The 27,992-nt window shown below is 36.6% G+C and overlaps 1 protein-coding gene across 1 annotated transcript; it reads right to left on the bottom strand.

The window, feature by feature from the left end:
* Positions 1 to 3,446: 3,446 nt before the first annotated feature.
* On the bottom strand, positions 3,447 to 27,101 carry CCNH (cyclin H). Its single transcript, XM_021008060.2, has 9 exons — positions 26,834 to 27,101; positions 23,698 to 23,820; positions 21,291 to 21,364; positions 20,926 to 21,136; positions 19,148 to 19,311; positions 15,668 to 15,738; positions 9,640 to 9,751; positions 8,287 to 8,347; positions 3,447 to 3,646 (listed from the first exon to the last, which is right to left on the bottom strand). Exons 1-9 carry the CDS (start codon positions 26,948 to 26,950, stop codon positions 3,608 to 3,610), a joined length of 972 nt encoding a protein of 323 aa, XP_020863719.1. The 5' UTR covers positions 26,951 to 27,101; the 3' UTR covers positions 3,447 to 3,607.
* Positions 27,102 to 27,992: the final 891 nt, after the last annotated feature.

The raw sequence follows: 27,992 nt of genomic DNA, 5'->3' as shown, positions 1-27,992 counted from the left end.
TTTGCTGTTTCTCCATTCATTTCTTGGTCTCTGCTTTTGCCTAAATATGGATACCTTAGACTTTTCATTTTCCTCTACTGTCTCTTTCTTTTGTCCATTTCAGGAGGCAAGTCAAACAATCGTCAAGGCCCCCTGGATGATGAAACTCAGTTCTCTCTTTTTACTTAGAAGTTGTTCATTAACGTATTTGAGTACCTACCCTTTGCATAGTGGTGTACCTAGATGTCATCTTGCACTCCAGACGTTTTCCAGCCTCATTAGGGAGATATCTAATTCAGATAATGGAGGCCTTGTGCTACAGTGTAAAAGCACTAGCTCACATGTCAAGATGACCATAATTCAAATCCCACATCAGACTCCTTATATGTGTGACCTTGAGCAAATTGCTTAACTTCTCTGGACTGGAGTTTATTCATTTGTGAAGGGGTTAGATTAAATAGTATGTGCACTATAGCTCTCGATCTATTATTCTATGAATTATTCTGCCATGTAACCTACATTTCTATGAGACTGTCATGATTTGCTGAAATCTGTAGGAAGAATATAGAATTCCTTTGATGAGTAACTGAAAAAAGGAAATGAGGTTAGACTAGCATTACCTGTTCATGATTAAGTTGTGTTTTATGAAGGTCTAAATGCCTTTAATGATGTGTGTGGGGGAAGAGGAGGATAAAGAATAGTAAATGTATATTTAACCTCTTCCCAAAGTGGATTTTAGAGGTGCTTTTTCAGTTCTTCCTCCTGATGGGAATGGGGATTACATATATATTGGGCCGATTTGTCAGGCAGTATTTGAGGGGAAGCTGAGCATATTAACTGAATCCCAGTATGTTTTTGAGTCCATTCAAACTGAAAGTAGGGAAAAGTGTGCCTTCTAGTCATTCAAATCACAATAAATGTTTGACCTTTCCTCTTACTTTTTTTTGTTGTTTGGCTAGGCAGTGGGGTTAAGTGACTTGCCCAGGGTCACATAGCTAGCAAGTATTATGTGTCTGAGGCCGGATTTGAATTCAGGTCCTCCTGAATCCAGGGCCAGTGCTGTATCCACTGTGCCTTATTTATTTTTTCCAGACATTGAAGGCATAGTGCTCTTCTCTCCCCTCCAAATATTCCCTGTATGCCCAATTATGTTATTAAGTAATTCACATTAAAGTAGGAGTCATTTGTATTTTAGAAGAACTTTTACACAAATGACTATTGAATCACAAATTCCAGCAGAATATATGAAGGAGCTTGTTTTGTTTCATAGATTTAGAGCTTAAAGGTACCTTGGGTCATCCAATCCAATATTCATCTCACAATGATGAAACTGAAGCTGACAGCTAAAGTAAGCTGCCCTAAGTCACACAGGAAACAAGTTACAAAACCAGCATTCAAATCTAAGTCTAGTGGTCTTACATAAACAGGCCTTTTGTTCTGTTCCTGGTTCCCTTTAGAGCAGGGGCTCTTAACCTGGGATTCCATTGACTTTTAAATATTTTTGATAATAGGCTTGTTTTCCTTTGGTCATATTTTGTGCATTTAAAAACTTTTCTGAGGAGTCCAAGGATCCATTATACAAAAATAACGTTAAGATCCCCCTTAGGGAGGCAGTTTGTTGTAATGGCCCAGTACTGTTGAAAGTCAGAGGGACCTTGGTTTGAATTTCAATTGTCACTCCCTTCCTGTGCAACAGGCCTGTGGACATCTTTCCTCGTCTGTAAAATAAATGTTGGCCTAAAATCTGTGAAACCTTCTAGTTCTAGGTAGATCATAACTATGAACATCACCTTTCTGACCCCACCCTGTAAATCTTCCAAATATTAAAATACGGAACCATTTTACAGTTGCAAACTATTTGCCATAATACCACCTTATAAAGGGACAAGGCTCACTCTTTTGACTGCTTTTGATTGCTTTTCTCCTGCACTGGATTTTCTTCATCTTTCCATTTAAGTGTAGTCATTTTTCAACATTTAGTCTGTAGCTCTCTGCTCTTCTTTGTATACTTTTGCCTTAATTTTTTTGTTGTTGATTAAACACATTTTTAAAAGTGTGGTTTTTTTTAATGATGGTAAAACTGGATAAAAGAAAGGAATAGGACTGCTGTTGGGCAAGAATATAGTTAAGCTGTTCAAATCTTACTTTGCTTGTAGTTTTGTTTTTTTTTACCAAAGGAGAATAAACTTTGAAAACTGTGGAAAGGGTAATGAAAATGGCTAATAAGAAGAGTCACCACAGAATGAAGGACAAATGTTTCTTTCCTCAAAAAAGGGTAAAATGTTGCAATCATCCAACTATAGGCCAGAGACTTAAATTCTAGAATTTTGCCAGGAATCTTAATGAGATAGTGATCATCTAGAAGAAACATGCAGTGATAAAGATTACATTCTCCTCCAATGCCAAGGATCTGCATATCTGCCTAAAATGCACCAGAAACATTTCTTCTTAGGAAGGGTATTTATCCATAAAACGGATACTACAATAACTACAGTATGAAAAAGGGGTATATAACCTGTTTGTAGAGGACAAAAATTGAAACCATGAAATACGATCCGTAAGCTAAATCTTAAATTCTTCACTGAGTTTGCAAATTAAGTAATTACCAATTTTATAACTTTTATGCTTATAAAATTGGTAAATTTTTTTTTGTTCAGTCATGTCTGACACCTTGTGACCCCATTTGGGGTTTTCTTGGCCAAGCCACTAGAGTGGTTTGCCATTTCCTTCTCCAGCTCATTTTACAGATGAGGAACTGAGACAAACAGGGCTAAGTGCCTGACAGCACATTTGAACTCAAAGATGAGTCTTCCTGACTCAGACCCAGCACTCTATCCACTGTACCACCTAGCTGCCCATACAAAAACTTGGTTTTATTAGCTACAGTAACTACTGCTAATGTCTCTACAACTCAATGGACCTTAGAGGTCATTTAGTATACTTTTTTATGTTACCGATGAGGAAACTGAGGCCCAATGGGAATTAACTGCCCTGCCTGTTAGATGAGTAATAAGTGGTAAGAATGGAATTTGAAATCAGGTCCCATGACTCCAGTTCAGCATTCAGCATCCTACTCACTGCCTCAGAGTCAGATTCTTTTATCTCAATAACTATAAACCTGAACTAAACTATATCTAAACCTAAGTAGTTAATCAATATTTTACTTGGTGATAAGATGTCAGGACAACATTTCCTTGAGATACTTGGCAGGCAGAGAGAATGGTACAGTCTTTAATGATAAGTTAGTCTTATCCTTTACTAGAATATCATTTTATTCTGAAGACAGGTTATTTCTCTTTATTTGAATATTTTTTTTGTCTTTGAGAAACAATGTATGCTAAGTAAACTACAGCTTAAGTTTAGTATTATTGAAGATAGTCAGCTTATCCATACCATGTGCTTGAATTTGGGGAGTATTTCACTTCATATAAAACCCATCTATCCCAAAAAAAGAGTCAATGAAAAAGTACCATAAATAGAAAAAGTTTAATGAAAGGGAGTTATTTCACACTTTTGATCCAAGATAAAGAAACCCTGTCTCTCAGCAGAGGTGATAAACTTTACAATAAAGAACTCAGGAGTTAACTTTAAATGTTCCAACGTAACACTTTTGGTAACACCCATAAAGTTATAAGGAATCTAGAAGATCATCATCAGTCCATTCTTCCTGAAAAGAAAAAAGAGCATATTGTGTTAAGAAACAAATATATTTGCTACAAAATTTTGAGCAAACAATGGAATTTCTGTAATCCTTCATTCTCATGCCTTCTAATTGAGAAAGTTGTCCCAACACACTAGTGAAAAATTTAAGTTCACCAATGATCTCACAACTTGAATTAAAAAGAACTTAAATGACCACCAAATCGCCTCTAAAACACCCAAGAAATGGTAATCCCACCTTTGTAGAAAGACCTCCAAAGACAGAATCCACTACTTCCTGAAGCAGTTCGTTCTTTTAATTTGCCTCTTTGCAACATGTACCTATTTAATTGTACTTCTCACCTTCTGTAAAAAGCCAAAACTATCCTTCCGCGTAATAGCCCTTCAAATAATCTAAGACAGCTAGCATATTCACCCTAAGTCTTTTCTTCAGGCTTTTAAACACTTCAACCAAACCTCATATGACAGAACTCAAGGCCACTGAACATTTTAAATAATGTCCTTAAAACTGGGTACCCAGAAGTTAGCACAACACTACTAACATGACTGAGCAGGTGGGACCATTGCCTCTTTACTCCTGGACATCATGCCTGTTTGAACATACCCTGACATCACATGGTGAGTCATTTGAACACAGAATCCATTAAGACTACTAAATCCTTTTCAGCCACACTTCCCCCATTTTATACTTACAAGAAAAAAAAAATCAACCTCACAAGTTGTAAGACAACATATGGATTCCTATTAAATTTCATGTTCAATTCCACCCAATGTTCTAGCCTGTGCCTATACCATCTTTAGGTTATCTGCAAACTGATATTTAGTCTAAACCTTAATCTAAGCCACTGATGGTTAAACAGGCACGGGGCCAAGCACAGATCCCAGAAATCAGTAAGTTCCCATCAAACCATTAAAAATGACTGGCTCCTACCATTCAACAACTTCCAAATCCACCTAAGTACAAACTCTAGGTGGTTAACCACCTTTTCCACAAGAATATCAAAAACTAGCAAATACGTTGCCAAAATCTAAATAAATTAGATCCACAAGTAACCTTGTCCACAAAGGAAATAAAAGTTGGTATAACTTGCTCTTGACAAAGCTATGCTGGAATTTTGTAGTAAACACTTCTTTTCCTAGATGGTTAACTAACCACCTTTTTAATATGCTGTAGAATTTTTGTCCAGAATCAGTCAAGACCTATGGTTTGCAAATTCTATTCTTTTCTCTTTTTTAAAAAATCGGGACATTTACCTTCTTCATTCCTGCAACATCTCCCTTGTTCATCAGTCTTTCAAAGACAACTGATAATGGCTTAATCCAGTTCTTTCAGTAGCCCCTTGATGCAGTTTATTTAAAGCAGGTTACTGGAATTCACTGAGAACAGCCAAGTGCTCTCTTTACATGATTTGTCCTTGGGTATCAATTCTCTATCAGCCATAACTGTCCTACCCTTTCCAGTTCAAAGATGATGATCTCTGAACAAATAAAATACAAGAATTGAACAGCTATTTTTGTCATTATTGTCCCATCCACTGAGTTACAGTACTATCTCTTATTTGAAGCTCCTCTTTCCCCAAGAGCTTAAAAAAAATTCAAACCCTGTTTGTTGTTTTTAGTCTTCCTAAGTAGCCTCAACTCAATCTGAGCTTTAGAACTCCTGATGCTATTTTTAAAGAATGGTGACTTTTTTTTTTTATTCTTCTTACTTTCTGTCCTTGTCTTTTAATTCTACATTGGTTGTTGAGCTGCCTGTGCATACAGAATAGTTCCCTTGAGACAACTTCCTTTTTTTCTTCCTCAGTAGAAATGACTCTTTGGGTGTTCAGAATTTCACATCTGAGAGCTTCTCATCCCTTCTGGACCTACCTCCTCTAAAGCAGGGCCTCTTAAACTTTTTCCACTCAAGACCCCTTTTAGCCTTTAGGCAGGTGAGTTCGCGTTTTGTGACCTGAGGGCATCTGCAATGCAAAAGTGGGCATGCTTGGTGTTTAGAACCAAGGCGGCAGTGAGACTGCATGATGTAAAATGGGCAAGTGTTGCCAGAAATTCACAACTCAAAATTCATTGATTTTTAGTTACTTTTTGGTCATTGTGTGTTCAGAAACCTTTTACAGTTGCCCAATTTTTTGTGACCCCATTTAGGATCATGACCCACAGTTTAAGAAGGGCTGCTCTAAACAACTTTACACTATGGGCTCCTACACACCCTTCTTCTGAATGCTAAAGAACTAAGGTCTGCTGTCTTCAAATACGGGGTGCAACTCAGAACATTTTTGGCTTTCCTCTATCACAAACTCCAAGGTGGTGGTTACTTCCTCCAAGGTTCCCATCATTTCCTCCCTCACCAATTTCCCATGGTTACTGACAATCAAATCCAGAAGAAAAGCTCTCCCTTCTTGGTTTCATCACCCTTTTGAAGGATAAAATTATCATTAAGTTAATAAATTTGTTGTTCAGTTTCTGATAAATAACTCCAGGACAAATCTATCTAACTGAAGTCCCTTCACTATTACATAACACCTCTGAGTCAGGTCTGCTAATTTTCTTCTATTTCTTCTTTTTCTCGGGTGATCTATAGTACTTGTTTTTATCTCCTCTGCTCTTTGCCCAAATGCTCTCCATATATGCTTTCTCTTAGGTTCGTAAGAAAATCCAAGAACCTCTTGACCATTAGATCAAATGGTCCCCCACTCATCCCTTTATCCTGGCATCCTGACAATGTTGATTACGCCTTCCTTCTTGGCCGTCTTACCTACTATGGCTCTTCTTCCTCCATCACTATTGCTCCTTCTCGTTTGGTGGGTCCTTAATTTTCCTCCTGCTCTATTAAATGTAGGCGTTTCCTAGGGTTCTGTCTGGGTCCTCAATGACTTTCTTCATACCCTTTCCTTAATGACTTTATCTGTTCTCAAGGCTCCAATTGCTACCTTTATGCATCTCACACTGAAATCTATCTATCTACTCCAAAACTCTCCAAAGAATTAGAGTCTCTTTTCTCCATCTACCTGTTAGGTACCTTAAATTGGCTATTTATTACCTCAAATTCAGCATGTTTAAGCTGAATTCAGCTTTTCCCCATAAAAACTTGCCTTTTGCCATAATTTTCCTATTAATGACACCATCGTCTTGCCAATTCTTCCTAAGCCCAGTCTCTCCTCTCCTCTGGCTCACATCCCATCTCACATCTAACTTCTTGATAATTAAGTCATTGTTACTCCTACTTTAGTAGTATGTCTCAAAACATGCTTCTTCCAACCCATCTGATTATAAGCTCCTTAAGAACAGTTCATCTATTACATTTACTTATCTCTGCAGGGCCAGCTTTTACTTATAGTCTCTTACATATAAGAGGTATTTAATGGTTTTAAAAATGAACTACTACAATTTATTAAGAGGCAGCTACCGGACATGGTAGATAGGATAAAGTGCTGGACCTGGAGTCAGGAAGAAGAGCATTTATATCCAGCTTCCAAAATTCGAAGTTGCTGAACAAGTGCTGATCTGCATTTGTAGGGGAATTTCCTATACTAATTAAATTATAGGTTCAGATAAAAAAGATCATCAAACTCACTGGCACACAATTTTTTGGTACTTGATCTGTGATTTCATAAGTATAATGAGCAGCATAAGTAGGCTGGCACCTGCTTTACAACTGATGGTCTTAAAAGAGTTGCCTATAACACTGCAAGAAAAGTTATGTGACTTGCCCAGTCAAATATAGGTCAGAGGAGGGACTTGAACCTTGATCTTCCTGACTCCAAGGCCAGCTCTCTAACCACTGGACCTGTCATGCTGCTTTTTACAACAACCTAACAAATACCTAACTTTACTAAACAGAAAAACAGATAGCACAGTTGGCAGTTGTGCTTAATACTAACAATTTTTAAAAAAAAAAATCAATCCTAGGCAGTTTCTTCAGATCATGTGTAACCGAGGCGAAGATCCTTACCCTGCAGTAGCATGACATGAATATATGTGAGGAGACTTAGAAGAAAAAAGTGAGGAAAAAAAATTGCTCAAAAAAAGCACATTGTGACTGAGTGATAATGAACTAAAAATGCAATACAAGACATGTTTGGGGAGACATGTTTGATGTATGAAATTCTGTTTTGTTTGCCCATGCTTATTTGTTCCAAAGACTATTTTTGTCTTCTTTTTACAGAGGTAAGGAGGAATTTGAGCAGAATTAAAAAAGGCAGTCAATGAAGCATTTTTTAAATGCAGAGAAGTGCAGAGTGTTCCCAAGAAAGGAGACAGGCAGGACAACTTTGATAGTAACATGCCAAATTTCTTATGTGCTTTTATGAAAAAGCAAATTGTACATAGTAGATTCATAGTTTCACACATAACCCACTTTTCCTGTTGTACTTTGTATATAGAAATATTCTCTCCTTTTGTTTGTTTTGAAGGGAGAGGGATGGTTGAGTTGTTCATTAAATAAAACAACATCTGAAATAAAGATGTTTAAATAAGCATACATATCTTTCCCTATTTGCTTGTAATCTGTTATTTGGGCCTTGCCCCAAACCACAAAGCATGAACAAAGTGGTATTATATAATGAGAATAACTATTTTTTAAAAAATAATATTTAAAAATATTAAATTAAATTAAAATTAAATATTAACTATTTTAAAAATACTAACCTCTTCCAGCTTAGATTTCTTTGAGATATACTCATCATCTTCATAGCCTTTCCTCTTCTTTCTAAATTAAAAGAAAAATACTCATAAATTATGTTTCAGTAAAATAACAAAATTATATATATATATATATGTATCTTATCTCAATGTGTTCTATGAGTAAAATGTACAATCTTTTCAAAAGCACAAAAAATAAGGCTTGGAGGATAAAAATGAAAAAATGTGTATTACCTATTAGGTGCTTTGGAGGAGTCAATTCAATTCCACAGCTAAGATAACTAACATAAGAGTAGCTAAGGGCAAAGTTATGTGAGCCCACTACAAAACCTATTAGGGACAGGTTCTACTCAATTCTACAAATACTTTTCTGGAGTGTTGTGCTATTTCTCCACAATCCCTTCTATTTTTTTTCCTTGTCATTAAAAAAGCAGAAGAGATAAGCTACAAATTTAAACTTCTGAGCTGAATTGAGAATTTTTAATAACTCTGGCTATAAGTACAGATGTGTGTGTGTATCCATCCCACCAATATTTTAATGTATCATGAATTTGCACCAATCCGTAACTACACAGTGGAAAGTAAAAGTCAGTCACATATAAGTGATCTGAGATAAAAGTTATCAGTTCTACCTTTCACTTCACTAATGCTTCCATCAGTAATTATCCATGTAGCAAATATTCATTACCTCTGATGTGAGCAAGAACCCAAATAATTTCAAATTAAGTGATTAAAATCCAACAAAGAACTGAAATTAGATTGAAAGCTTAATCTCTATTGTAAATTAAGAATTCCACCTAAAATACTTCAGAAATGTTAATGTCTCTGCATGTTTTATTATGACAATTTATCATTCTCAGCCCCAAACCAATCACCCACACTTACCTGGCCTTCTACAGTGACAAAGTGATGTTTGAAAAGATTTTTCATTTTGGAAAGAAGATCAAACACTGACAGCAGACTTTAAAACTCAACATCCAAATCAATGACAGGCACTCCATTATCTCCCCAATCTTTCCACAAAAGAAAATTTTGCAGAATTTCCCTCTTCACAAAACTACCTCTAGGCAGAAAAGCTAAAAGAAATAATTGCATTTTGGTACATCTCTCTCACCTTCGTTCCCAATACAGTAATGTCTGGTAGTGGCCCGTATCACAATCTCTAGTGAATATTAAAAGATTAAAGCTGACCTACAAACTATAAACATAGTTATACCCTGGCCCATGCGTTACCAATTTACAAAAAAAAAATGTAATATGTAATGTTACACTTACATAGAAAAATTTAAATGACTGATTCTAAAGTAAAGTACAACTCCAACATCGGTGTTCCTGATGAACATCCTCACAATAACTTACATATTTATATTAAGTGCAAGTTCGGCACTGTGACACTTCTCTAGTTTCTGCTTTAGGGCAGCAACTTCCTCGGGCCTTGGTGGTTCATATTTCTTTACTAAGGTTTTCATGCCTGTGGAGATACAAAAGCAGTTAAACTTAAACAGAAGAAAGCCCATTGCCAAAAGTGAGAAAAAACAAGAATAATCTTTTACAGAAAATGACTGTTTCAATAATATCTCATGCTTTCAAAACCAAAAGCTGAAATAAACTTCACATTATACTGTACCAAAATCCAGCAAATAACATTCTTACATTTATCAACCCAAATCAGGAAATGGCAACTATCATTACATATTAAGACTAAATTGTAGTTGTTTATATTATACATACACAGACATATAGATATGTACATACACTATATTTAGTATTGTTTTATAGTTCTTGCTAAATTATGGGTCCAAGCCTATCCCCTCAAAAGCATCTTTATGTAGAATCCATGCTCTTTGCCCCACTCCCCAACACTCATCTCATCTTCTGTTGACATTTCTTCAGTATGAAACTCTTGTCCCAACATATAAAAACTACTTCTGCTCCCTGTCTTTAGCCCCTGTGCTGAGCAAAGATGTTCTTTTCCAACTCTACCCAATAATCAGAGAACTACTCAAAAGACACCTGAAGGTAAATGCAATAGGTTTTTATGTTTGTCTTCTAGCCCTAGAGGTAAAGGGATACAGAGGATACAGCACAAAGATCACAAGGTTCAGGAGGGACAAGAACCAAGAGACCTAAATTCTGTCATCTCTTTGTCATTAACTAGCTGTGTGGCCTTAAGCCTGTTACTTTTCTGGATTTCAGGTTTCTAACCTGTAAATTAAGGGAAGTGGATAAAATCCACAACAAATGTATCTCTAATCTAAGGTCTCTCCTACCTTTAAAAATAATCCTAATTCCTAAGTTTTATGGTTCATGTTTTAGCATAATCTGATGCACAATAACACAATGATAAGTGCCTAATACTCTGGCGAGTCATCTCAGGTTTATGGGTTTAAATTCTATGTGGGTTAATTACTATTCTCTGTTTCACTGCCACAGACTGCACACCTCTAACTCTAGCAGGTTATTTTATAGAATGAATAAAAGAGTTAAAGGATCAATGCAAACTTATTACTACACTTGGAAAAAGAAATCAAAGCACACACTCAACTGAGAGGATGAGGCACTACTATCTTTGTGCACAGAATATAGTCCAGCAACCTAGTACAGTAATATACATTATACATAGATGACAATCTGGGGTAGAGGGTTCTTTTCCCCAAAGAAAGTAATTGGAAAAATCATTGGGAAGAATGTTCTCTACACCTTTAACTAAAGGTAGCAATTTTATCAGGAATTACATGATTTCTAAGTTTAAAAAAAATTATTAAAAAAAATATTTTAGAATAAAGGCAAATAACTCCAGCAATAACTCTGTGGGTAATCAAATTCTTCCATATTGCTAAACAGACTCTAGCTAGGGGGGAAAAAAAAAGGATTACATAAACCCCTTAAGAATTTATTGTGTGGGAGAACCCTTGGGTCTACATCCAGTTCCAGTGTTCCAGAGTCAACTATACATATCTATAGATTTAATTAGTTTATCATCCACTTACGTAACAAATAAAACATTCAATTAAGTCACTATGTGAATTCAAACATTATCTAGGATAATAATTTTGACCCAATGTAATTTCTTTTTCAAACAAACATGTTATTTCAAAGAACATACTGTATTTTCACAAGTTTCAATTTTTAAAATATATCTGGGGTGAAAATATATATATTTCAGAACAACAACATTCTGTTGCCCTCCTCTCTAAAAGGAAAATGTCAGTCTAATCATCCAAGCTCCTTTCCAATTTTACAATTCAATGATTCCTAAATCTATAGAATCAAAATCATAGTTCACTTTCAAAGTGAACCCTCTAGTGGTACAACCAAAGACTTACAACTCAACTTGACCAATCTGTATGTAAAAGCTCCAACATCAACCGAGGGTCAGTAGTAAACAAGGTACAAAAAGATTAATTGGTAACTTGATTTACATAATAAAACTGAAAATTAAATCTATAACTTAATAAGATAACATTCTCAGAGATATATGGCTTTATAGATGCCAACAATAACATACCAATATTCACTTTGAACCAATTTCAAACTCAAAAAATTTAAGGACTTTCAAAAATCCCCGTATTATATCAGGCTAATCTGGTCCAATGTCTGAGAAATTTGGAAGGACTGTTACTCAGCTCTCATGGACTGGGGCACAGACCTGACCATCACCCTCTGACCTTTATGCCTGAATTCAAAATCTCCTTGCTGATCATAATCTACTGCCTTTCTCCATCACTCTCCATCTTCAATGCTCCTAACTTTATTCTTGATCATCACTATGATCTGTCTATCCACATTCCAGCCTCCCTTTCCCAATGCTGATCCCAGAATTAGTCGAATTCTGCACTATCCCCCACCACCTGTTCCTTGGCTCCTAGTACTTTTTACCAGCTTCCCTCTAATCCAAGCTGAAGGAGGTTTTGTAAATGTTGTCAACTGGGTCCACTACAAACTTACATTATTCACTGTCCACTAGACCCATGCTACTACCAGATCAAAAATGTTCTTCAGTAGCTCCCTACTGGCTCTAAGACATCTAAGGTCTTCCACAATCTAGCTTCTATCTTCACAGCTTTATTATTCCCTTTTAGGCACTTTACATTCCAGATATACTGTTCCCTCACCTTTACATTCCATCTCCTACCACTGTGTAAATCAAACCAGTTTTTCCCCCATGTCTGAAATGCACTCCATCATCTCTACCCATTAGAACCCTTAGAAAAGCCTTTCTTGATCCTTCTCCGTATTAGTGCTTGTTCCCTCTTCAAAATATCTTGAATTATCTGTGTGTATGTTATATCCCTTTATTAGGACATATAAACTTCTTGAAGTAGAGACCATTTCTCTTTTCTTTGTATGTCTGGTGCCACATGCTAGGGCACTTAGGTGTCTGTTAACCGTTAGTTCCCCTTTGGACTTTTCTATTTCTCCAACCCACTTAGCGCATAATATTATCTATTACAGCTAATTGTCTCACCTCTACTAGACATTCCATGAGATTGTGGTCTGCTCCTTATTTCTAAACTTTCTATCTCTTCCAGGTCCTATAGCAGTCCCTAGTACACAATAAGCATTTAATAAATGTCTGCTGACTGTGAGTTTACTGAATATAAATATTTTTGAACATTCATATTCTTAAGAGCAGGAACTTACCTAGTTTAAGACCATGGATTTTCAGATGGGGAAATGGGTTTAGAGAGGGTAACTAATTTACCTAAGGTTGTAACAGTTTCTTAGGCAGCAGAACTGGGACTAGAAGCTAGGTTTGATGACTCCAGGTGGGGTCAATTACTCTTCTCCTTCCACTCACATTATCTCATATTCATCTTGAGATAACCAAAGTACCTCACACAGGTACCTGAGCATAGCAGGTCCTCAATAATGCTGGATGAATAAAGAATAAAGCTTTTTTATTTCTTATCCTTCCCCAACTGTTTTCCCAACCTGAGTCATTCTCATGGATTTAGAAGGACTCTTAGGTATGAAGAGAGGGCTCCCTCTCAAAGGAAGAGACTACTGATGGACAGGCTAACTGCTACCCTTCTAAGGACCTATTAGTGGAGGGATCAACGAACAACAGGATCTAAAATCAGACTTATTTCTTCTGAAAATCATTCTTAATGGTTTTTCCAACCTCTTTACAAATAAAAAATTTTACTAGGACAAGGAAGGGATAGAGAACTATTTGAATTCAGTGACTTCTCTGTTCCTTAACAGACTTGTTTTGCCCAGATTTCAGCAAAGCATTTCACAAAGTCATTCTTGTTACTTTTGTGGGCAAGGTAGAAAAATGTAGTCTAGATAGTAATACAATTAGGCAGATGTGGAAATCACTGAATAACCAAACCCAAATGGGTGAATGGCAGTTTGTAAGAAAATCTCAGGTGGAATGTTGCAGGGTTCTCTACCCTTGACTCTATGGTGTTTATCAGTAACTTGGCTGAAGATACATATCAATTTGTAGATGATATAAAAACCAGGAGACAGTTGATACTGTAGATGATAGAAATTTAAAAGATTTACACAGTCTAAAGCACTAGGACAAAACTAATAAAATGCCATTTTACAGAGCGTTGTAAAGGTTAACACCTACATTTCAGTTTTTTAAAAAATCAACTTCACAAGTACAGATAAGGGAAGCAACCTTCAGACAGCAGTTCTGAAAAAAGACTTGGGGGTTTCAGAGAATGGAAAGTTCAATTACCAATGAGAAGTGTGACATGGCAGTCAAAAAACTAATGAGATTTTAATATAATAAGCTCTACTTGGCCAGGGGCAGTTTCATTTTTATCTTTGTATCCCAGATATCCAGCACATTGCCTGGCACATCATAGGGCCTTGCTTATTGAATGATTATGCTTTATTGAGATAAAGTATTTAGAATGAAGAGATAGTTCTCTCTATGCTGCCCTCCTTAGACTCCCCTGGAGTATGGGTTTGATTCCAAAGGTCAAATTTTAGGAAGCATATTGTTCATTACAGAGGTCATGCCAATGTTAAGTCTGGGAAAGAGAAACATGATGGATGCCTTCAAGTATTTATCAGTGAATTTTAGAAGGGATAGCAGTAATCATCTAATTCAACTAATATCTGAGAAAGAATACCTACAATAACGTAACACCTGGTCACCTAGCTTCTGCTTAAAGGCCTCCAGTGAAGGGATGCTCACTATTTCCCAAGGCAGCTCATTCCACTCCTTGACAGCTCTGGTTTCTAGCAAATTTTTCCTGACATTGATCCTAAATCTGCCTCACTGCAATTTTCATTCATTGATCCTGGTTCTGGCCCTTGAAGCCTAACAGAACATAAGAAGGTCTTTTCAAGTACTTGAACACAGGCTATCAGATCTTCTCTTCTCCAGGCTACAGACTCCCAGCTCCTTCAACAGATACTCAAATGACCCAAAGACCTTCACCATTCTGGTTTCCCTCTCTGGAAATTCTCTAGCTTATCAATGTCTTTCCCAAATTACAGTGACATCAGGTACTGAAGATAACACTCCAGATTTGGTTTGATTAGAGTACAAAGGGCCTATCTCCTTGCTCCTGAAAGCTCAGCCTTTTATAATACAGTCCAAGACAGTGTTAATTTTGATGGCTGCCACATCACATTGTTGACTGGTAAACCCCCTCAGAGATCTTTTTCAAAAATACAGCAGAGAACATCCTGCATCGGGGTTCAAAAAACTGACTTCACAAGTATCAGACTCAACATTTATAACATTTATTAAACTTAATTTCATTAGATTCAGTCCAATGTTCTAACACGTCAAAATCTTTTTGGAGCCTTTATATAGTATGGCAGCTTGCTCTTAATGCCATCTGTAAATTAATTTAAGAGATATCTTGTGGAGGAAGAATTAAATTTACTCTGTTTGGCTCCAGATGGCAGAAATGGGAACAATGAGTTAAAGTTCCAGAGAGGCAAATTTTGATTTAATGCAATAAAACTTCCTAACAATTATAGTTATCCAAAGATGGCATAAGCTACCTTGGGGAAGTAGAAAGTTCTGTCTCCTTAGAGGGGCTCAATGTCTATTTATGTTCAGGTATATATCAACCTTGGAGGTCCCTTTGAGCTCTGAAATTTTGATTCTATGAATTTATATATATAAATTTATCTTGAACACAACTTATTCAGGTTGTTTCAACAGTATTTTCAGCATATACAATCTCTGAAGCTAATTCCATATTTATTATCTGTAATGGAAAGTGTTTCTATTTATGTGCCTTTTGTTTGCCACAAATAAATATTTTATGCCTGCATATGATAATTACAAATCTAAGTAACTTTGTAGGATATATGCATATGCCTTAAGAAAAAATGTAGTTCAGTCAAGATTAATAGAAAATACCATGTTGTAACATGTATGCCCTCAAAAAGCTTCTTTACTTACATTTCATTGTCTCTAATAACTGTGACAAACAGGTTCGATTCTCTTTTAGCATAAGACTTTCCGATAAATAACTAAAAAAAAGGGGAAAAAAATTACAAACTAATCTTTTTGTTAATAATTTGCAATTATTATTGAATAGATCATGAACCCATGAGAGGCAAAATCTTCTGTCACCTTCATCATGATGGGCAAGTATACCATTATTCTGTCCTAATTTTAATTACGCTATGATATTTGAAATATCAGAAAACTAATGTTGCTAAAGCCCCTAATCTCTGAAAGATATATAGCAACTATAAGAAATCAATTTCTGTTCTTCGCAAAACAAAAAAGATTGCAACATTTTAAAAATAACCAAAATATGAGAGCTAGAAATAAAATGCACCAGGATTATCATGGACAAAAGATTTTCTGATAATAGACTGTAATTTCATCATGGTGGGGGAAATAACTAGTATAGAAACTCTCTCCACCAATGCAGACTGGCAACTTGTATGATATCTAGTCTTAGAAAGCTATCTGGAATAAAGAGAAGTGACTTGTCCAGGGCCACGTAAACAACATTTACCAGCAGCCAGACCTGAACCAACATCTTCCTGACAGCAGGCCTAGGTCTCTATCTACTACTTTACCAAATGAATTAATATCCTATTACACAATTGTTTAAAATAATTTTTTACATTTTATAAATCTTAACAAAGGAAAAAAGTGGAATACCAAGAATATTAGGTTTTGTCCTTCCCTTTTTCCTCTTTAATATTCCTACTCATTCAGAGCATTCATTTACCCCATGAAAACTTACTATTTATATATGTGTGTGTGTAGAGATATAGAGATATATATATATCTCTATATCTCTACACATACATGCACACATACACACAAACATACATGTATATGCATGTATGCAAAACACATCATGCATGTCAGTGACCAGAGACATTGTTTTACCCTGACATTCAAGTTTAAATGTATGTTAACAATATGCAGGTAATAAAAAATACCTACATAGCATAATTTCAGAATTAATTTTGTTTTTTGCTTAGAACAGAAGGCTAATTAGAATTTCCACTGCTTTACAATTACACATCAATTGTGTGTTTTTTTTAAATTATCAAATTGTAGCTTTTAAAGATAAAAGCATAAACACAGGTAAGCAAAAAAGCCCAAGAAAAGAGACTAACAAAGAATAAATGCAGACCTAAATAATGACATGGAAGAATGAAAAAAAAATGAAGGAAGGAAAGGACCAGCATCATGAACACATGGTGGAAGATAACAGAAGAAAAAGTACAAAGGAAAGAAATGATGAAAAGTAACTAGAATGCTTCTGCTACTTAATTTACAATCCAAAAACTTTGTAAACTAAATAATATTTAAAAATTCTACTATACTTTTGTTGGGCATTAAAAAAAAAGTTTATAACAGTATTTTCCTTCCAAATTCCATATGGCACTGCGTAGCAGAACTGAACATTCAGATATTCCTCAATTTTATAAATTAATTATTTGGAATATGAAACACATTATCCTGTAGAAGCACCATAAGACCAACATCATACACCATATACCACAGCAAGTTTAAAATGTATACATGATCTAAATGTTAAAGATCACACCATAAAAAATTAAGAGAACCAAATAAAATATCTCTAACAGCTATGGCAAGGGTTCTTGACCTAAAGGTCAAAAGTAATCACAAAAGGTAAAACAGAAAATTTTGATTACTTAAAATGGAAAAGCTGCATAAACAAAATCAAAGCATCTAGAATAAAAGGAAAAGCTATTAATTGGGGGGGAAAAGCTTTTGCATCAAGTACCTTTTATAAGGACTTGAGATTAAGATATATAGGCAGCTAACACAACTATATAAGACTAAGAAACCTTCCTCAATGAATAAGCGGTCAAAGGATATGAACAGTTCTCAAAAGAATTGAAAATTATTAACAACCATATGAAATACTGATTCATATCACTGACAATAAGAGAAAGGTAAATTAAAACAACACAGAGGTTTGATGTCGCTATCCAGCAAATATGACACAAGACAGAAATAGTCAATGTTGGAAGGGCTGCAAAAGACAGGCACATTAACATACTGCTGGAGGAGCTATGAACTAGTCCAACCATCTTGCAAGGCCATTACAATTAGATGAAGGAAAGAACTAAAATGTCCATACGCATTTACCCAGAGATCCCACTGGTAGGCATATACCTGAAGGAGGTCAAAGACAGAAATAAAGGTCCCAAATATACCAAAATATTTGTAGGGGCACTTACTGTAATGGCAAAGAAATGGAAACAAAACAGATGCCCACTGATTGGGAAATGGCTAAAACATGAACATAATAGAATTTTACTATATTACCATAAGAAATGATGGATAGGAATTCAGAGCAGCATGGGGAGACATATGAACTGGTAATTGCAAAATAAGCAGAACCAGGAAAACAATATATACAATGATTATAGCAATGGCAATAGAATCTCCAAAAATTGAAAACAAAAACCATGACACTGAATGCTGTATAATTAGAATGAACGAATTTGTCCTTGAGAAAGAAATAAGAAAATGTATTTCCTCCCCTTCTTTGCCGAGGTGTGGGAATGCTAACATGGAATGCTGCAAATGTCTTGAGTGATCAGTTTTGCTCAAACTTTATCCTCAGGTTAATAATAAGGTATTAATATAACAATAATAGCCAGCATTTATAAAGTACCTACTATGTTCCAGGTATTGTGTTAGCACTTTACAATTACTATCTCTTTTCATCTTCACAATAATCCTGAGGAAATAGGTACTATTATTATCCTAATTTTACAGATAAGGAAGTAGAGCCACACAGAGATTAAGTTACTTGCCTAGGGTCATACAGTTATTAAGAGTCTAAAGCAGAATTTGAAGTCAAGTCTTCCAGACTCCAAGCCCAGAACTCTAAATCCACTGTGCCACCCAGCAGCCAGTATATAACTTACATATGGTTACCCTTCACACACGCAATGCCTCTCCTAAAACTCTAGAGTGAAACAATTCCTATATATTCCATACCACAGAGCTGTGAAAGGATAGCAATGAATTAGCTTCGATCAAAGAATATTTTTTTTAATTTTTAGAGAATTTTGGGAAAAGATTCAATCACTTGATTGTCTGTTCCACTTTAAAAAAAATTATATTATTAGATCAACCCTTAAACTCAGGGGCATGAACTGATAAACTTTAAAACAGCACTTTGAAAGCAAAACAAAAAAAAACAGGGTCTCCATCAGTGGTAATAAAATGACAAAGGGTCAGGGCAACTAGGTGGCAGGTGGCACAGTGGATAGAGCACTGGCCCTGAAGCCAGGAGGACCCGAGTTCAAATCTGGCCTCAGACACATAACACTTACTAGCTGCGTGACTCTGGGCAAGTCACTTAACCCAATGCCTAGCCAAAAAAAAAAATGACAAAGGGTATACCTAAAACATAAAATGAAATTATACCTTTCCATGTTTATTCCAGCCCTGGAGGCACTGGATAGAATGGTAGTCAGAGCAATCTGTGAAGGTGTATACAAAAGGTAAGCGTCTGTCAAAGCAATTCTATTAAGAAAGTCATCAGCTGTTTTCCTTAAAACTTCTGGGTTCTCTAGTACTGGATAACGAGTCTAAAAAGAAAAGAGCAGGGATTAAATAGTTTGTTTTAAATCATATTAAAAGAAAATACTTATTAAAGAAGCACTATTTTTGTGCTTAATAATGATAAACAATCTAATAAATTTCCCATGTAAAACTGTATGTTCTATTAGAAAATGGCAAAGAACAAATCACTAAGGTCTATAAATGTATTAGCAGTTTGCCAGCTTCCTACACTACTATTCCCTAAGGCAGAAAAAAAGACCAACATGTAATACTTGTAAAATATTTTATTTAGAACAGATGAATAATTTGAGAAATTGGCTTCTTCTGAATAGTATACTTTCAGGAGGATGTCTTCTGAAAAGTAGATGTTATGCCGGCCATTTTCCCTAATGGGATGCAAAATAATTGATCCTTTACTTCCATTTACCCTTCCCTTGTGTCACATTAAAAGGAATGAATGGGTAAAGGGCACTGAGAAGGCAGGATAATACCAAAGATCCTGACACAGCTCTCTTTGTTCTACAGCAAATGTCACCAGTTTTATACAATGGACAAGAGTATCACAGCATATAAAATACAAAAGTTCAGGTATATACAGCATTACAAGGTTTGCAAAGTACTTTATGTAAGTTCTGTCATTTGATCTTCAGAAACAACCCTATAATTATTCTCATTTTCTAGATGAGGAAAATGAGATTCAGAGAAATGATGTCATTTGCTCAGGGTCGCACAAAGAATAATTATCAGATATAGGATATGAATCTGTCTTCCTGACTCCAAGACTAGTCCTTTATCCACTCCACCAACATGGACACATGAGCACATGAATGAGACTAACTATGTTACTATCATCTTAAGGTTGGCCTCTAAGAAGGAGTGACCTGAAATTAATTTTGGGTTGATGAAGACTTGCCAATTCTCCTCAAATGCCAACAAAAAAAGACTTTTAGGAAATCTACAGATGTCGACAACTATTATGCTCAATCTATGACTCCAAAACTCCCTTTGATGTAAATATTAAAACTGGCTGACCTCAAGAGACCAGAGCACCAACAAAACTTTTTCGTATCAAAGTATCAAATTTTGCATATCAAAAATCTCTCTTAGGTTTCAAGACAGTCAGTTGAGGCCCTAAGAAGAGCTAATGCTTGATGGGTCAGACTGCCCCCAGAACCCACCAAGGTCTTTGCCAATTCCTCTGCAATAATTCAAAGATGCATTCCTGTTGAAGTTCTATTTGTAAGAGGCAAAAGGGTAATTAGCCAAATCATCATCTAGTTTATCTAGAAGTTAGAGACTGTGGTCCTTAATGTAGTTAAGTTAAGATATAGCACAGTTGTACTTTGTGATACAATACAGAGGGCTTTCTTTTAAAGGCTGTTTGTTAACTTTCCTGTATTATGACAAGGTTCTTCTAATATTTCTTAATAAATACATAAACTTAGAAGAGGTTGAAAATAGACCCACTATAAGGATTCCAAACTAAAGAGATTCTAATTTATATATAGCTCAAGTAACTCTTGATATTGATACTTATATGCTTTTAACTAAAAGATAATTTTAAATAATATCTTTTCATATTAAATGATATACCATAAACAGAACACTGTATTAGTTTACTTCTGAATTATCAGACTTACCTTTAAATCAATGAGAAAACCCTCAAATGGCCGGTAAGGATTGTGGACAATAAGGTGGAAATTAAGCTGCTGAATAAGTAAGAGTTCATATTCCAAAATTTGTTCAAGTGCCTTTTCCTGTCCGAGAGGGCTCTCCCGAAGATTTCCAACAAACTGTATGCTGGACACATTAAATTCATCTACTTTGCATGCCAAAAATGCACAAGTGAGCCTACAAGAAAAAGCAATTCCATACATTTAAACTTTTAAAAATATGGTAGGTTGGAAAATTCAATGAGTGAGTTTTACATTAAAAAAACTTTCCCTAAATTAAAATAATCAACTAGACAAATAAAGAATTTAAAAGTACTATGTTTATTACTTACATTATTATCCGAGGGTGATATTCCATCACTGAGTTATTGAGGTAAAAACGTTTGAAGTACATACATGCTGTACCCTAAGTTAAAGAAAATATTTGTTATAGTCATGCAACTAAGTTTTAATAAAACATCACAAATTAGTTAAGGTTTTGATCAGTACAAATGGAATTATTTGGAATGCAGGCAGTGCCACAACAACAAAAATTTCTGAATAACCAAAAGATCCCATAGCCAATGAATGGCTCTTTTAAAAATATATAGTCCAAACAATCCATGAATTTAAATAGTTCACAACCTTCCTCTTATTCTAATTTACTTATTTTATTATTATTATTTTATTATATATTAATATATTTTTGTATTTTTATTAGTTATTATTTTAATTAATTTATTTTAATGAGATGGCTCAGTGGCTGGGCCTAGAGTCAGCAAGACCTGAGTTCAAATCTGACCTCAGATACTTACTAGCTGTGTGACCCAGGGCAAGTCACTTAACCTCTGTTTGCCAAGAAAGCCTGATGGATAGTATTGGTGTGCTATAATCTATGGGGTCACAAAGAATTGAACACAACTGAATTAATCAACAACATCATCACTCCCAACTCCCCACATGTATAACAGAGAGTAATCCAGGAATAAGTTAAATCATCATAAAATCTAAAAATATATTTATTTTTGTTTGCTTGTCTATCACTCTTTAGTAAATACTAACTGAACAATATTCACACGTCAGCTCATCTGCTACAGTCATTTTATAGTTATAAGGGGGAAAAAAACCCCTCTGAACCCAAGGCATACTATTAAGATGAACTTTTCATTGGTATTCATTCAAAACTAATGGGATCAAATGAGATAATGTACATAAAATGCTTCACAAACCTGAAAACAGCACGTCAACCATCATCATTCTCATCCTCAATAATAACAGAAGTTACCATAAAGGCAACATGAAAAGCTCCAAAATGGAAGATCCTTCTTAAAGACAAAATTAATAGTAATGACGTTGAAGCCGTAGAGTCAAATTTAAGCTGGATATAAGGAAAACTACCTAATGATCATAGCTATACAAAACTAGAATGAGCTATAAATGAAGAGGTATTGGGCTCATTGATGATTGGAAGCCTTCAAATAAGGGCTGGATGACCACCTGTTAAAGATGTTGTTGAGAGGCTTATTTTTCAAGTACTAGATAGATTTTGAGATACTATTCAATTCAAATTCTGTAATTTACTAAATTGAAAAATTCTAGTTATATACTTGAAAGATCATGTGCTGTCATTCCCACTTTTCCAAAATCTTATGTTGTAGTAGGATGCTAGTTTTGGTATCAGGTTGTCATCAAATCTAAAAATATGGCAAATCTCTCTTCAAGTCCTTACTATCTGAGGAATTCACAATCCCTCAACAAGATTATGCATGTATCATGCTTCTACCTGACTTACATGCAGACAGAGTAATGAGAAGAGTACATATGGATAGTATATTAGCAAAACATTTACTGCTTTCAAGGAAAAAGAGACATCTAGATCTCAGGATATCTAAAAAGTCTGCCACAAACTTCTTTGAATCAGAACTTGTGAATACTTTTATTTAGTATGTTCTGAAGAAATAGCACATTATTTGTAAAAGAGATAAAATAATATGCATGCTGTCTTTTTCAGTGGGCTTCATGGTTTCAATGTGCCTAAGTTTATCCATCTGAAGGGCATTTTATATTCTATTAGATTCAACTTATTAGACTAGTCATTGTTCAGAAGTATTTAGGAGCTCTTAACTGATAAGGACAAATATATCAATCAATCAACAAACAGGAATCAATCACCTACTACATGCTAAACACTGTGTCAGGTAATGAAGAAAAAGTTGAAAAACAAAAGTTTCTGTTTTCAAAGAGCTTATATTCTATAAGGGAGAATACAAGATATAAAAAATAAAAACAATGTAATTCAAAAAAATTTTTCATGGGGAGAAGGGCAGGAAGAAGCCATGGTCTGAAGGTCCTTGTTATAGGAAGGGATGACATCACCAGGTTGGGTTGTAAATAGACAGGGGCTGGTTTCCACACAAAAAAGTATCACAGGATTACAGCTTTCAAAGATTAATGAGAAACATGGTTTGGGTCAGGAAAAAACTTCTGATACTGAGAGAAAAAGAAGAATTCAGGTTTCATGAAGAGTTCAAAGTCAATGTATGGTACCTATAACCTTGTCTTTTATGGCTGAGCACAAGAATGACATCAACACTGATTATATACATATGTGGAAATGATATTTTGTATAAATATTGAGCAAAGAATATAATATTGATTTAGAAAATACTGAGTTGGGATAGTTCAGAGTTTAGAAGTTATCTGATTTGACCTAAACTTGGTTTTAAGCATTATTCTTTACCCACCCTGCTCATAACTTACCACCACAGACCTTGGCATTGTAGGCTTAAATATGGAGCAGAAATCTAATAGTCTTTTCTCATAATATTTGCAGATTACCAATTCTTCATGAGGTTCAAGAAAGACTGGATCATTTGCCAGAACCTTCAAGAAAAAAGTTAATCAGTCAATTAAAGCATCCAGCATTCTTTTCCCCAAGATCAACATCAAACTGCACACATCCCAATGAAATAGCAGCACAATGCCTAACCCATGTCTCTTTACAACAAATACTAATTTCTCTAGTAAGCAGGAAGAGAATGTATAGTGCAAAGTACAGTATAGTGGAAAGAGCACTAGATATGGAGTCATAGGATAAGACAGGATTAGAGCTACAAAGGACCTTAAGAAGCCAGTGAATTGTCTATTATAAATACTCAAATTAGCAATAAAGGACATATGAAGACGCTATCTGCATCCAAAGTAAGAAATGATAAACAGAAGTATGTATAGAATAATACATATATATATATAATATATATATATATATATATATATATATATATATATAATTGTGTCTAATGGTAACCATCTCTAGGGTGCGGGGAAAAAGGGAAAAAAATATAAAGGAGAATTTTGTTGTATATTTGAAAGGAGCAGCAAGTCGTACATAGTAGATTTGTAGTTTCACCTATCATCATCTTTTATTGTACTACATTATGGAAATACTTATTTTATTCCATAAATTAAAAATAAAATTAAAAAAAAACACTGAATCCAAACTCCTCATTTTATACCAGTGTGTAATGCAGGATTTTAACCTAGGTCTTCCTGTCTAGTGTCCTAACCACTACACTCATCAGCTTCAATGCGTATCTACAGAGAACATGAACAGATCTACATATCCAGTCCCAAGGTTTTAGTTCAGCTCCAGATCTGAATGACGTGCCCACATTTTGAATTAGATGTCTTATAGTTTCCTCAAACACAATATGTCCAAAACCTACAGGCATCTTCCAAACTTTCAAGTTCTACAAAGGGCCCTATCATCCTTTCAGTCAACCATGTTCACAACCTCGATGTTATCCTTAAGTCCTTTATCTCACTTACCCAATCGATTTGGTAACACTTGTCATAGGTAATGAGGGCCTAAACTAAGGTGGTAGTTGTGTGAGTAGACAGAAGGGGTTGGATGGCATCAAGCTTTGGCAACTGCTTAGATACTTGGGGTAAAGGAAAGTGAGGAGTCAAGGATAAAGCTGACATTACAAACCTGGGGGACAGCAAGGATAGTTGTGTCTTTCAGAGAAAACTGGGAAGTTTGGAAGAAGGAAGGATATGTAGAGATGATGAGTTCAGTTTTAGACATGTTTGAGATGTCACCAGGAAATCCTGCTTGAAATGGTCCTAAGCAATTGGTGATTAAAGTCTGGAGGTGGGGGAGGGGGATCAAGAAGAGACTATCCAGGAGGAGAGGGCTGTTAACAATGCCAGATACAGTAGACAGGGTGAGGAACAGGACTAAGAAAAGACCACATCAGATTTGGCAATTATAAAATCATTAGCAATTCTGGAGGGAGAAGTTTCAGCTGAGTGATGAAGTTTGAAGCCAGATTACAAAGGGCTCAGAAGTGTGGAAACAATGAATGCAGATACCTTTTTCAAGGAGCTTGGCTGAAAACGAAGGATTCGAGACAATAGCATGAGGTGCTGGTAGGATCTAGTAATTTTTTAAAAGAGGTCTATTTGAAAGCTGTAGATAAGGAGAGACTGAAGAAGGGGAAGGGGATTAAGGATGACTGAGGATGCCAATGTGCTGAAGGGAATGGGATCAATGACACACATATTAGAAAGGCTGGCTTTGGCAAGGCAAAAAGCCACCTCTTTGTCAGAGACTAGGGGAAAGGAGGATAGAGTGGGAGATTCTAGAGCAGAAGACAAGGTGGAGTTAAAAAAGCTACTACTGGTTGTCAGTGAGGGGTAATGGCCTGAGAAAATACTGAGGGACTGGAGAGCTTAATGAAGGCAAATAATAGATTTTGAATGGGTGAGGCTTACGAAAAGTAGAAGGATAGTTAATTATAGTCAGAGAGGGGGAAGAGTTTCCAATTAGTGAAGTGGAATACTTTTGAGTAACGGTGAAATATAGTGACATTCTTTATATGCATTTGACAAGAAGGGAAGGAGATACTAGGATTTAATTTACTACACCTTACACCACACCAAGACTTCACAGTCCAGCCATACCGGTCATCCTCTTGCTGTTTCTTACACATATTTCATCTCTGTGCCTTTACACTGGCTGTTGTTCCATGCCTGGAAGGCTTTTCCTTCTCACCTCTGTATCCTGAATCCTCTTAAAGACTCAGCTCAAGCTCCTATGCACTTTCCCCTCAAAATTACCTGTTATTTTTAGTACCTGCCTATATATCCATCTGCTGTCTTCCCTGGTGGGATGTCAGCTACTTGAATGTGGGGACTGTTTCAACAGTTTTTGTATCTCCAACACCTAGCATCTTCACCAGTTGGTAGGTCACAAGGTAAGCATTTCTTGGCTGTGGCAGCCCAAGATCTACTTCTATGTAAGAAAAACACTACACAATTCCACAACCTTTAGCCTCAATTTCGAGTGTCAATTTCGAGTCCGAGTTCTTCTAGTATAGAACTGACCCACTACCAATGTAAAAGGCACAACCATTAATTAAAAAAAAAAACAAACCCAACCCTTCACAAATAAAGACTGCCCCTGAACCTTGGATTTGAGTCTAGCTCTGTGATCCGAGGCAAGTCACTTAACCTCTCACGGCCTCGGTTCCTATTTGGTAAAGACTGGGGCTGTGGCTTGTCTAAGTTGCTTCCCGGCTCTTAGGTCTCCAAAAATAACAAGTCAGCCTATATTTCTACAGCGCCTTAAGGTTCGCAAAGTGTACAGATGGCTTATTTGATCCTCATACCAGCCCTGGGAAAGAAAGATAGTGTTATCTTCACTTTACAAACGGGGAAACCGAGGCAGACAAGCGGTAAAGGACTCGCCCAAGGTCACTCAGTCGGCTGAGGTTCTGGGGCTCGGTGTGAGCTCAGGTCTTCGCGACTCCAGGCGCGTGCGGCGGGCCTCGGGCTCCCAACACCGGACGAGGCCGATGACCCGAGGGGTCGCGGTGCCGGGGCGCGCACTAACCTTCCCGTTTGCCACCACTTTGCACTTGAACTTGCGGTTGGCGTCGGCCCGGAGGCGCCCCAGCTGCTCCTCGCTGGAGAACGTCCAGTGCCGCTTCTGGCTGCTGTTGTGATACATCCTGGGCAGCAGCGAGGGTGAGGGAGCCGACAGGGCCGGGCAGCGACCCCGAAAAGCCGGAGACAACGGGCAGGGAACCGCGTAGCCCAGCTCTGCCCCCACCGCGCGCAGAGAAGTGAGGCCAGCCCTCGCGAGACCCGACACTGAAGCTGGCCCCGCCCCGCCTCGCCTTGCCGGCTGACGTGCTGACGTCACGCCGCTGCCGCTTTGTCGTCGGGTGTTGGAGTCAGGTCGACTTTATCGTTTCCCTTATCGCCAATGGCTAACTCTTCCCGTGCAGGTAGTGGGAGGGCATGTCTGTGGCGTCATACGCCGACTTGTGGCCGCAGCGCGGCGACGCATCCGCGCCGCCTCCTCGTAGTGCGCGCGTGCCGTCTCCTCGCCTTCCACTCTCCCCTTTTCCTTCTCCTCCCCAGCTTTCAAATTCGATGTGAAAGGTGGTACCCCCGGGCTAAGCACCAAGTAGGGAGAATTTAGGGTGACAGTGAGCCTTTTAGTTGAGGAAGGGAATTTAGGGTGTCAGTGACTTATTTCGATGGAGAAGAGGAATGCCCTCCCCCCCCCAGTCCCTCTGGGCAAGAAATTTTACTGTACATATCATACTGTACATACTGTACAATCAGCAAACATTATTAAGTGTTACTATTAAGGGTTGAACAAGATGACTGGAGACAGAAAAAGCTGGAATTAATTGTGCATAACATTGAAATGGACGTGCTTTCCCTGCCCTTGGAGGAATTGGAACCAGCCAGATGAGGTCTAAAGGCCGGGATTAAAGTCAAGACACCTGGGTTCCTCTGTGCCCATTTCCAGATGTGTGGGTGACCTTGTCACCTGATGTCTCTAGGTCTGTTTACTGAAAACTAAGGGAATCTACTTAGATGATCTTTAAGGACTATGAGTTGCTGATTGCATATATTAATAGCTGCCCTGAAAGCTGTTTTTCTTTGCAATGTTGATGTTATTGTATAATTATTCTGTTCATGCTCACTTTGTGTCTCTTTAGACAAAGTGGGGCTGGTTCTATCTAATGCTGATCTGT

The sequence above is a fragment of the Phascolarctos cinereus genome, unplaced genomic scaffold (genome assembly GCF_003287225.1).
Source record: "Phascolarctos cinereus isolate Bilbo 61053 unplaced genomic scaffold, phaCin_HiC Scaffold_4;HRSCAF=312, whole genome shotgun sequence".
NCBI lineage: Eukaryota > Metazoa > Chordata > Mammalia > Diprotodontia > Phascolarctidae > Phascolarctos > Phascolarctos cinereus.
The sequence above is the reverse complement of the archived record's forward strand: the minus strand, read 5'-3'. Positions and strand labels throughout refer to the sequence as shown.

Excerpts from the sequence above, each read along its gene's own strand:
- CCNH (XM_021008060.2), bottom strand. The coding sequence starts at position 26,950 with ATGTATCACAACAGCAGCCAGAAGCGGCACTGGACGTTCTCCAGCGAG. Across the intron at positions 15,739-19,147 it reads GCTGGAATAAACATGGAAAG|TTATTTATCGGAAAGTCTTA; the intron begins GTATAATTTCAT and ends CCTTTTTTTTAG. Across the intron at positions 9,752-15,667 it reads GTTATTAGAGACAATGAAAT|GCATGAAAACCTTAGTAAAG; the intron begins GTAAGTAAAGAA and ends GTATCTCCACAG.